The sequence below is a fragment of the Pipistrellus hanaki genome (genome assembly GCF_964339955.1).
Source record: "Pipistrellus hanaki genome assembly, chromosome: 3".
NCBI lineage: Eukaryota > Metazoa > Chordata > Mammalia > Chiroptera > Vespertilionidae > Pipistrellus > Pipistrellus hanaki.
In genome coordinates, this window is record NC_140505.1 from 73,249,864 (window position 1) to 73,262,696 (window position 12,833).

Sequence of the window (12,833 nt, forward strand, 5' to 3'; positions counted from 1 at the left end):
ATTAACATTGACAAGTCACTTTGACAAAAATAAGAGTTATGTCAACATAACTAACATCATGCCAGACTCTGCAGTAAACACTGCACATACAGAAACACCCAAGAAAACCATTAGATAAAATTAAATAACCCAAGGCTTATTAAATAGTTAACAATTGCCAGATCATTACAGGTGAATTATAGTCATGTGGCCTGCCATATATGTGACAAATGAAATTGTGGAGTAAAAAAAAAAAATGTGCTAGATAGAAAGGTGAAAAGAAGACTCAGTACAACTCAGAAGTTCAAAGGAAGTGGAAAGACACAGGAGGACTTAGACCCCACCCATGCAGGTAAGTTGACTGATTCCCAAGTTCAGATTGCCACCAAAGTCACCATGGTCAGGATCAGTCTACAGCAGGATATTAGCAGCTCTTGTGAAGAACGAGATAGAAGAGAATATAAGTTGGGTAATGAATATTTAATAGGTGGGGAGGGTGTGGCAAAGAATCAAGGCCAGATGTACTAATATTATTGGGCAGGCAGGGAAGAGTTAGAAGGATATAGAATAACTTTGGGAGCCAGGAAACTTTCCCAAAATGCACTGTGCCTCCCTTCTCCTGTCCACCTGAATCAGGATAGGCTGTGTGAAATCTGAGTTAGTGTATGGTACCTCATCCTATAGTCAGATGTCACTTTTTTAAGGTTTCCCATATCAAGAGTTTATGTACATGTACATATTGGTAAAATAGTATTTGGTATATAGTAAGCATACCAATTGTGTCTATAAATACCATTTCCCCAAAAATAAGACATCCTCTGAAAATAAGCCCTACTTACAGGTTTCCTTCTGAGTGAAATATAAGGCATCTCCCAAAAAATAAGGCCCCCCACTAGACTCTGCCTCAGAAACTTTGTGAAATCTAAACTGCAAAAAGTTGTGACTTGGGTGAAGAATTCATGGGAGAAAATCACTGACAGTTGCATTGCAAATGCACTGCGAGCAGGCTACCTTGACAAGAAGTATTCATTTAAAGACAGTGCTATTGCTAAACATGAGAGATTTGGTCCACTAATTCTGAAAGAAATGGAGTCACAAGAAATTCACCAGGAAATTCAGGAATTGGATGGTTATGATGATGTTCCAGAAGATGATGACATGATTGTCATTGAATAAATGAGTCAATTCTTGATACTGTAGGATTCACAGTTTGCCTGGTTTGTGTTGACAACTACTGTACTACCGTACCGTATACAGGTAATAAATTTTCTTTATTTTCATTTAAAATAAATGTGTACCGTATTCTTCTTCATGGAAAAATAAGACATCCCCTGAAAATAAGACCTAGCGCATCTTTGGGAGCAAAACTTAATATAAGCCACTGTCTTTTTTTTCGGGGAAACAGAGTATGTATAGCCTTGCAGCTCTGTAAGTACTACCCTATTTTACATATGGAAAAATTAATGCACATAGATTAAATAGTTTGTCTAAGGCGACCAATTAGATAAAAAGCCATCTGAATGCATAGCTTATGTGCTTAACCATTCAACACACTGTCATTTCCTAAGTCCTCGAATAGCTTCAGCTAAAGATGAATATTTACAATTTTATATATTACTAGAGTCCCAGTGCATGAAATTCATGCACGGTGGTCATGTAGCATAATAAGGTTGTGTCTGGTTGATTAATTCTTGGTACCAGATATCTTTATATACCAGTGTAAGTACCTGGTGTGCTTTTTTTAAAGTCACTTTGGAGCAAAAAGGGGAAGTAATTACTTTTATTTTTTGTCAGATCAGCATAAATATATTTTTTGGTGTGCTGAAGAATTTCAGTAATTAGTTTATGTTTGCCATGAGATGAAAAAGGTTGAAAATTGCTGACATAAATCTAGATGGCACAGTCTACTACATATTTAGTGCTTTCGGTATAGCCTATTCCTCCTAGGCTACAAACATATATACTGCATATGATGATGAATACTATAGGCAACTGAACGCAATGTAAGTATTTGTGTATCTGAACATAGAAAGGTACAGTGAAAATATGGCATCATAGATAAAATGGTATATCTGTATGGGGCACTTACCATAAATGGAGCTTATAGGACTGGAAGTTGCTCTAGGTGAGTGAGTGGTGAAATAATGTGAAGGAAAGCCTAGGACATTACTAAACACAACTGAGACTATATAAATGATGTCCCACAAACCCTTCCCCTACTTCTTTCCAACAGAGTCAGAAATAGAGCACTGAAACTGTTAATGCTACTCCATGAACAGAGAAGTAGGCTGGATTGACTGGAAATATTGAGGAGAAATTGGTTGGGTAAGGCATAGATAACTATAATAGTAACTATCAGGAGGGAGTGAAAAGTGGCCTGAGCATCAGTAGGAATATTAAATCAAGATGAAGAGATAAAGGAACATAGGGGATTATCATGGCAACGTGGTTTTGGCTATTCTGGTCAGATTAAAAATCTTTGTGGTACACACACACACACACACACACACACACACACACACACACGAGGTTGTTTAACATGGAAAGCGTGCAGAACTGATGACTCAATATTTTGACTTTGACAATTTGTTTTTGGTTCCATGACCCTATTTGGTACAAAAAGCTCTTTCTGGCATTGAACTGATGGAAAAAAAATGAAACCTATCTATACTTTTCTTCATTACAACCTGAAAACATCTCCAAAGCACAGGTACAGGCTGGCTCCACACTGCTACAGAAAGCGTTTTCTGAAGTGTCAGTGACACTTAATACTTGTTAAGGTGGCTCCTGTGGACCTGTGTCCTTGTACAGGATCTTAGGTCCTCAACAAAGAACTTACAGCAGTGTATTCTGAATATGATCAAGCTAGATTTGGGAGGGTGGTAGCATTGTGGGTACAGGCTCCTCTGTGCTGTAAAAGGTCAGTGACTGTCTGCCTGGACTATAATCTACACTCAAAATTGAAGTGCTCTGAGTAGATGGGAATGTATTGCCAAATCCCTCAAATATCGCTGCTACCAGAGGAAAATAATTACTCCTATACCACATATCCTTCCATTTCTTACAGGAAATTCAGCTCCATTATCATCTTACTAGTGGCCTGGTGCACAGATGCATGCACATTGGAAAAAAATTAATTAGAAGAAATATTTTAATGTCACTAGTCGCCCTTTCTCTATAATAGAAATATCAACCAAATTCATGATAGACAATGACAGATTGAAACACACGCTTGCGATTGGCACCAGCGACACCTTCAAATGTATTGCACATGGGTGAGTCAACTTAGCCTGTTATACTATATACAGAATAAACTTGCTTAATTAGACCTGCTTTCTGATTTAGCTAAACTTTTTCTAGCCCAGTAAAACACCCCAACTTCTCTTTCAGGTAATTGTTAGCAACACAGCAGTAAATATCAACACAAATCATATTATTATTGTAGATCACATAGGGAGAACAAAGGGTAAAATATTTAACTGCAGCAGTGTTTAACTATATTCTGCGCAGTGAGAAAACCTAGTCATTTTCAAGGTCCACCATGTAACCAATGGGATCTGGAGGAAAATAAAACATTAAAAGGAAATAGCTAAATAATTACTTCTTTAATGCCAATTAGAGATGTATCATTCCTATCCAAATAAAATGAAAAAAAGTGATCTTTTTATTCCTTGCAAGTCCACTAAAGATTTTTTTTTTCCCACTAAAGATTTTAAAAAATTCAATTTTCCCGAAGTTAAAGGTTTAAATGGACCATATAAGAAAGATTGAACCACCTAAGTCTATCTTGATCCTAGATAATGTTTGCTTACTGCAAGATCAATTGAACAAAAATCCAGCATTTATATTCTGGAATATAAGACTAAAGTTGACTAATAAAAGTAATCAAAGCCTTAACCGGTTTGGCTCAGTGGATAGGGAGTCAGCCTGTGAAGTGACACGTCCTAGGTTCGATTCCAGTCAAGGGTATGTACCTTGGTTTCGGGCACATCCCCAGAAGGGGGTGTGCAGGAGGCAGCTGATCGATATTTCTCTCTCATCGATGTTTCTAACTCTCTATCCCTCTCCTTTCCTCTCTGTAAAAAAAATCAATAAAAATATATATTTTAAAAAAGTAATCAAAGAATCATTGTTATTAGATTTTGAGGGGCTCCTACATCTTATTATAATTTATGTACTCGAAATTCATGACAGTAGAAACAGAAAAATGGAGTATTACCTTTATTTTATCCCTCTCTCCATTTTCCTCATTCTAAATTGGCCAAGATAAGGCCCAAATATCTGCAAAAGACTACTCTGAAGCAGATAGGGTTTTCTTAGTTAACCTGTTGTTTCATATCTTTCCTGAGACTATGAAGCAAATTTGATTTGATTAAGCCAACTTCTACCACTCTGCAAGCCTGAAAAAGAGGACCTTAGATTCTTGGCCTTTCTACCTGTTGGAACTTTGGAATTTACTGTTCCATAATAGGATTTCCCAAGGAATAATGTTTATATCTTGAAACCCAATACATTCCAAAAATGATATGTTCATTTTTGCAGCTTCTGACTCTGAAAATAGATCTGAAACCATTCTCTGGGTTTTCTTATATGTGGATCCCTTATTATATAAATTAATTCAGTTATAAAAAGGTATAATGGACTAGACTTAAATTGATAGAATGACATCAAGTAATATCTAAGTGTAAAAATAAAGGAAACATTGATACAATCAGGTGTGTTACAATCTGCTGACCAAACATTCTAGCTTGAAATCTGTATCATTTTTAAGACCCACTTAATAAATAATGGCTCTGGATCAGGAACATCACATAATAGTACACATTAGTAAATTTTAGTTTTCTCACCTAATACTTTGAACTGAAGAATTTACTGTTTCATCTTGCACACAACTAATTATGGCCGCTTCTCCTTCTGGGACAGCTTGTACTGGCTGCACTACATGAACAGTCCGGAAGAGCGGGGTAGGATATGCAGACTGCGTGGGCTGCACTGTCCTCAGAACTTCTGATGGCTGTGCAACTTCCACAGGATCTTTGGTTTTAGTAGCTTTAGAATTTCCTGGTTTTAGAACTGTAGTGGCTCCTCCTTTTATCCCTGGACTTGAAGATACTCTTGATCGGCCTGCTTGGTTCCTGCTTGAAGTGGTTGTTGCTGACAGTGATGGATCTGAAGATTCTATGCTGGAACTTGGATCCTCATCATCTATATAAATAAGATCTTTTGGCATTTCCTTAAACTGATACACCAGGCGCTGACCTTCTACTTTTGCCAGAATACCCCTTTGGTAATAGTACCTATTCAAAGCAGACAATTCCATCAATATTTTATTCAATTAAATATAAATTAAAATAATATTCACCAAAATAAAAATTTTATAATTGTGAAGTTTAAAGTTGGGAACAAACAAGTGAGAGAAAAGAATTTCTATATGAAGGGCAATTATTTTATATAAGGTAATGTAATTAAAACATTATTTTCTAACTATATGTAAAATACATATTCATTCACAGAGAGCAAAGTCCTTATTACTAACTGAATCTAAAAGCAATTTTAATTAGGGGATTGTTAATAAAGTATATAGATTATTCTAGCCTTCACTTTTCTTCCTTCCTCTACCTTTCTGTTAATTTGCTGGAATAATCCAATCTAGTACCAAACTCAAGAAACTATATGGAAGGGAATTCCATATTTTCCTGTAATGTCACTACAGTTTAAATTTGATTCTGTAAACTTAATTCAGTTTTCTATATACAATTTAATGATGCACAAATAGAAGGGATTCAAATTTTGTCAATAATTTAAATTATATTAGTAAGCAAAAGTATGTTAAAAAACATTAAATACACAGTTCTAGCTTAAGGTTATCAAGTTATCACATCATTGGTATTTTTAACAAAATTTTCTCAAATACATGTGTATCTTGAAGAATAAATGATAAGACCACAGAGAAAATAAAGTGAGTTAAAGAATATTATACTCCAGTGGAAAAATTTGTCTAATCTTATCTCTACAGCAAAGATTTATTCTACATAAGATATTACAAATCATACCTGAGGTTTACATATCAAAGTGCACCCCTTAATTTCCTACATCACCACTATTTGTATTTTGTGCTGAATTTAAGTTTAATGGCTCAATACAGGTTTGGCCTATGGTCAATAAATAATATCTGATAATATTTTAACACTTTCTGATCCCGTTATAAATATCTGTTGTTTGCATGAAGATCTTCTTTGGGAGGCAAACATTTTCCCAGATTGAAATAAGATTTCAATTTAAATGCACACTGATCCTAAATCACTGTGGTTTTAGCAATTCAATAAATAAAATTCACCATTTTAAAAATTCTTTAGCTTTTTAGAAGTTATTAATTTTTATTTTTAGCATTTAGGAAATTATATTCTTAACATAATAAATTACAAAAACTTCACATACCTGAGAGCTCTTCCCATGGTCTCATAATTCATATCAGGTTTATTTTTGTGCTTCCCCCACAACCTGGATACTGCTTTAGAATCTACCAATTTAAAAATGCCTTTTTCTCTCTGGGTCCATTTGATATATTTAGGACAAGTAGCTTTGTCCTGGAGCAGTGCCAGTAAAAACTCCCAAAGATAAATGGTGTTTCCTGAAACAAAAGCAATTTCTTTGATCAAAATTTCATTTGAAGTGCACAATAAAACACAACAAAAGTTCCAGCTGTAATTATACAAAGATAATAATATAATTTGTTACTATTGAAAATATAATGGTTATAATTTTGGGGCCTGATATAGATTTTTTTACTAGCCGCATATAAGGTTTTAGGGAGAAAGCACTTTGAGATGATTTTTTTCCTTCAAATTTTGGAAACAGTTATTAAAATATTATGTAATAAAATTTCTATAAACTGAAAACCTAACCTGGCTGAACTCTTCCAAGAGACTCATTATTATATGAATGAATGGATTATTTGGACAGGTGAGTGAACATCTTTTAAAAATCCTTTTAAAAGAGCATGGTAGTCACATAGCCCAGAAACCTTTTCTGGGCTATGTGACTACCATGCTTTTTATAAAAAATGGCAACTGTATCTCATAAGCATTTTAAAGCAATCTGAACATCATTTGACCCGTAAGTTTTATAGGAAAATTACAATACTACTTACCCTTCCCATCTTTGTTTTTCTTCTTCACAGATATGTTTGGTGTAGTGGCTGGGGAATCTGGTCGTGGTGGTTTAGTTTTTCTCCCTGGAAGCAGAACAGCTCTGCATAAATATTTGCCCTCAAAAGTGTGAGTGGACAATTTAGCTGTAAGTGCTGTTTTTGTCCTTTATCCTAATTTTAAGTGCCAAACACTTTATTTATATTTTTATATATATATATAATATATATATTGGTCTCTTTAAGTGCTATTTAATGAAAAATAATTTGAGTAAAAACTTTAATGTAATTTAGATCACAAATACATTGAAAATGATATTTTGGCTCATTTGTAAACATAAGGTTAAGTTCAAAACATTGCATCTTGTCTTTGAGTTGACAATGCTGACAGTGCTTTCTTAAAATTCAGGGGGAAATTCTTAATTCTGATAAAACTTGAGCTAAAAAAAAAATCCATATAGGTTTCTAAGATTTTAAGGCAGGAAAAGTAGATTTTTAGCTCTTTTCTCTTTTAAATATATTGCTGGGTCCATTTGATATATTTAGGACAAGTAACTTTGTTAGTTTGCATAGTTAGTTCTCAAATTGGAAACTTCCCCAAACTCTAGATATAAAAAGTAAATAAAACAAAATTTTGGTGAAACAAAGTAAATTTTTTATTTTCCTGTGTATTTTTAAACATCTCATTTTTCTGTATATTTCTGTTTACAGCAAATAGACTTTATATGTTATCCATTAACCAATCTCTAAACAAGTCCATTCCAAGAGTAGCATTAAACTGTATTTTGTGCAGCTTTAGTCTGGATCAACCAATTACCCTAAAGCCTTCTTGTAATCCTCTTTTGCCACTTATCTAGAATCACAATTGGTTGGCAATGTTCCCTGTAATTTAGGTAGAAATGATCATGCTGTCTCCGTCAATATATGGGTAACAATAAGGACCAAGCATAATTGGATACTTCAGTTAGTACCTCTTACTCTAGCATTTTTAAGGCTGACTGTCTCAAGGGTGAACATGAGTCAGAGAGAAGAGTGTCAAAGATGTCCCTCTTCAGGCCCCCTTAAGACTACCAAATGTATAAATGTGGAACCTAGTCAGCCAGGTGTCTCAACTTCCATCACTGCAGACATCTGCAGAGAACCCATTCACGAGGCAGACACTTCTGGTTGACTGTGTTAATGAAAACAAGTTTTAGAAGCCAAGAATTCTGTTAGCTCCTATCCCTATCACTCATTTTATGCTTCCTATTTACCTGTGTGTGTTTTTCTGATAGATACCATATTTTTTCTTTTTAAAATGTTTTTATTGATTTCAGAGAGAAAGGGAGAGGGAGAGAGATAGAAACATCAATGATGACAGAATCAACAATCAGTTGCCTTCTGCATGCCCCTGACTGGGGATGGAGCCAGCATCCCGGGCATGTGCTCTGACTGGGAATCCAAACTGTCACCTCCTGGTTTATAGAGTGATGCTCAACCACTGAGCCACTTCAACAGGGCTAGAATTAATTTACTTTTTTTTTAGAGAGGAAAGAGAGAGAGAGAGAGAGAGAGAGAGAGAGAGAGAGAGAGAGAGAGAGAGAGAGAGAGAGAGAGAGAGACACACACACAGACAACCCAGGGATGTCCCCTTGACTGGGATTTGAACCCACCACCCTTCAGTGCAAGGGCTAATGCTCTAAGCCCTGAAGCACACCAGTCAGTGCTCAAAAGGATTTTATTTAAGGAAATCCCATGCAGCCTGGTTTAAATGTATGATTTGCCAGAACAATTTTACAAGAGCTTCTGTCTGATGTCCCAAAGTTATTGCTAGCCTGGGTCACTCTTATGTAATTTACTTTTTTGGGAAATCCTAAAGAAATTGATAGTTTAAAATCTTAATTATAAACTTAGGTTAAGGCAAGCCTAGGATTATGAATTTTCGAAGGAAGAATTCCTTTTTCCTGCACTCAGAGCCATAGCTTCCTTGATATTTGTCTGTGCCAATGGGCATAGTGTTTTTCTCTTGTGGTTATAGCCTTTCAAGGACCCCAATTACATGCTGAGGTCTCTTCCCAGACCCCATCTTGCACTGGATCAAGACTTAAGCATCTTGCCGAAACCGGTTTGGCTCAGTGGTAGAGCGTCGGTCTGCGGACTGACAGGTCCCAGGTTCGATTCTGGTCAGGGAAGGTACGTTGGTTGTAGGCACATCCCCGGTAGGGGGTGTGCAAGAGGCAACTGGTCGATGTTTCTCTCTCATCGACGTTTCTAGCTTTCTATCTCTTTCCCTTCCTCTCTGTAAAAATCAATAAGATATATTAAAAAACAAAACAAAACAAAAACTTAAGCATCTGCCTCTACAAGGGCAATAAGATCCGATCCACCTAAATACCAAGCCTGACATGTCCTTCTCAACCCTTAATGGCCATGGCAGTGCTAGCTCATTCTTAATGTTTTCATTGTCCTCTTAATTAAAAAATTTCTTTAAAATATATTTTTATTGATTTCAGAGAGGAAGTGAGAGGAATTAGAGAGATAAAAAACATCAATGCTGAGAGAGAATCATTGATCAGCTGGCTCCTGCATGTCTCCCACTGGGGATCGAACCCACAACCCAGACACGTGCCCTGACTGGGAATTGAATCATGACCTCCTGGTTCATAGGTAGATGCTCAACCACTGAACCACACCAGCCAGGCTCCTCTTCAATTTTGGCTCTAGGAATTTTTCCTTCTTTTTCGTGAAGTTAGGTTACTTGGTAGCTAGTAGTGATGCCATTAACCAAGATATTAAACTTAAAATATTAAACAAATTGGAGCAGAATCAGAATAAAATAAAATGGAAAGAGTGTTAGACTTTAAAATTTAAGAATGGTCCGAAAGTTAAAAATTCCCTTTAAGCCAAAACCGGTTTCTCTCAGTGGATAGGGCGTTGGTCTGCGGACTGAAGGGTCCCGGGTTCGATTCTAGTCAAGAGCATGTACCTTGGTTGCGGGCACATCCCCGGTGGGGGTGGGGGTGTGCAGGGGGCAGCTGATCGATGTTTCTCTCTCATCAAGACTTTATTGTTTCCCCTAAACAAATGAACCACTCACCTTTCTTCCTCTTAGGTTGTTCTGGTGAGGAGGCTCCTGGTGAGTGTGCATATGTCCCTTGAACCTGCTGAGTTTCCATCACTTCAGGAATTCCATCTAATGTGACGGATACATGGGTGATTGGGGCAACAACAATGTCATCTTCAGATGAACTAAAAATACTATTATCTAATGGAAATAAATTATCATCAACTTTGTATTACAAATCAAAATAATTTCATAAAATAATTTTATGTTTCTATAAAGAATAAAATATACATAAAAACTTTATTTTTATTTTTTTGTTCATAATTTTTTTAAATTAAATTATCTGTGTACATATTTTAACATTGCCCCCCCCCACATACATACCCTCCCTCCCCAGAGTTTTGTGTCCAATGGTTGTACTCATATGCATGTATACAAGTCCTTCGGTTGATCTCTTATCTCCCCCAGATCTCCCTACCCTCCCCGCTGTAATTTGACAGTCTGCTTGTTGCTTTACTGTCTTTATATCTATCTTTTGGTTCATCAATTTATAATGTTCTTTATTATCCATAAATGAGTAAGGCCATGTGGTATTTCTCTTTCATTGACTGGCTTATTTCACTCAGCATGATGTTCTCCAATTCTATCCAGATTGCTGCAAATGATGAGAATTCCTTCTTTTTTATGGCAGCATAGTATTCCATTGTGTAGATGTACCATGGTTTTTTGATCCAATCATCTGCTGACGGGCACCTAGGCTGTTTCCAAATTCTAGCTATTGTAGATTGTGCTGTTATGAACATAGGGGTGCATATATCCTTTCTGATTGGTGTTTCTATACATAAAAACTTTAAATTTAGTGCCTTTTTAAAAATTTCCTCTGCCTGAAATCAGATATCCTACATCAGCACAGGCTTGACAGAACTATTTCAATATTTCCCTTACTTGACTTCCTATCACCAGTCTCTCTTACTTCTCTTTTACACTCTTCACAGTGCTACTAAAGTTATCTTCTGAAACCTAAGTCTAATCTCACCATATTATTCTTTTCTATAAAAACTTTACACTGAGGAGGAAACCAAGATGGTGGCATAGGTAAACACCTAAACTGCTGCCTTGCACAACAATTTCAAAACTACAACTAAAAGACAAAAATGGACATCATCCAGAACCACAGGAAAACTGGCTGAGTGGAAATTCTACAACTAGAAGGAAAGAGAAAAGCACACTGAGACTCAGAGGAGCTGCAGAAGGTAAAGATACTTCGTGTGCATGAAGAGGGTAGGCAATTGAGTAGGCAGCTGGCTTTCTCAAGCGGGGGGGAGACAAAAGCTCCCAACTGCGCTGAACTCCCAGACTCATTCAGGGAGAAACTGGACTGTCTGGCAGCAGGCAAAACTCAAGGATGGTTTTCTCTCAGAAGTGCTTGCAGCTATTACCATGGGACACTGAGACACAGGGGCCTTTTAGGGCAGGGCTGGTGGGGAAACCAAGACTCTCTGCTCTGCCCTGAGACTCCATTCCATCCAAGCTGAACACAGAGGCTTTTGTAAGTCTTGTCTCATAAGGGTGTCTCCAGCACAGAAGTTCTCCCAGCGTAGACACAGCTGATCCTCACAACCAACTGGCCTGGAGGTCAATTCTTCCCAGTGATACCAACAACAGTCAAGGCTTAACTATAACAAGACTGTGCACACGGCCCACAAAGGAGTGCACCAAGAGTGTCCACCTCAGGTAACTAGGGAGGCTGAGCCCTATAGGACACCTCACAAACAAAGCTACTCTATCAACTCAGGGAAGCAGCCAAAATGCGAAGACAAAGAAACATATCACAAATGAAAGAAATGGAGAAAAGCAAATGACTGGATAAAGTTCAAAACCACAGTTATAAGGTTTTTCAAGAATTTTCTAGAAAAGGCCAATAAATTTAGCGAGACCCTCGAGGATATGAAAAAAGAGCAACTAGAAATTAAGCATACACTGACTGAAATAAAAAATATTATACAGAGATGTAACAGCAGACTTAGAGGATTGCAAGAATCAAGTCAGACTTTTGAAATACAAAGAAGCAAAAAACACCCACCTGGAAAAGCAAAAAGAAAAAAGGATCCAAAAATATGAAGATAGTGTAAGGAGCCTCTGGGACAACTTCAAGGGTACCAAAATCCGAATTATGAGGGTGCCAGAAGAAGAGAGAGAGCAAGATACTGAAAACCTATTTGAAGAAATAATGACTGAAAACTTGTAAGTCTATTTCTTTCACCCTCCTGGTGAAAGAAATAGACTTACAAGTCCAGAAAGTGCACAGAACACCAAACAAAAGGAATTCAAAGAGGAACACACCAAGACACATCATAGTTAAAACAAGAGCAAAAGGCAAAGAGGGAATATTAAAAGCAGCAAGAGAAAAACAGTTAATTACCTACCAGGGAGCACCCATACAACTGTCAGCTGATTTCTCAACAGAAACTATGCAGGCCAGAGAGAGTGGCAAGAAATATTCAAAGTGATGAATAGCAAGAACCTATAACCAAGATTACTCTACCCAGCAAAGCTATCATTCAGAATTAAAAGTCATATAAAGAGCTTCACAGATAAGAAAAAGCTAAAGGAGTTCATCACCACCAAAACAGTATTATAAGAAATGCTGAAAGATATATATAT

At 36.7% G+C, this 12,833-nt stretch overlaps 1 protein-coding gene across 6 annotated transcripts in view; it reads right to left on the minus strand.

Moving 5' to 3' along the window:
- The window catches only part of ELF1 (E74 like ETS transcription factor 1), a 99,209-nt gene that overhangs the window by 4,794 nt on the left and 81,582 nt on the right, over positions 1-12,833 (minus strand). For 4 of the 6 annotated variants that reach the window (XM_084876553.1, XM_084876556.1, XM_084876554.1 and 1 more), the window contains exons 5-8: positions 10,203-10,370; positions 7,130-7,213; positions 6,418-6,610; positions 4,827-5,276 (exon numbers count right to left, since the gene is read on the minus strand). In XM_084876553.1, the coding sequence (XP_084732679.1) occupies positions 4,827-5,276; positions 6,418-6,610; positions 7,130-7,213; positions 10,203-10,370 (895 nt within the window). The remainder of the gene's footprint in view (positions 1-4,826; positions 5,277-6,417; positions 6,611-7,129; positions 7,214-10,202; positions 10,371-12,833) is intronic. The other 2 variants (XM_084876557.1, XM_084876558.1) reach the window with 1 other exon arrangement.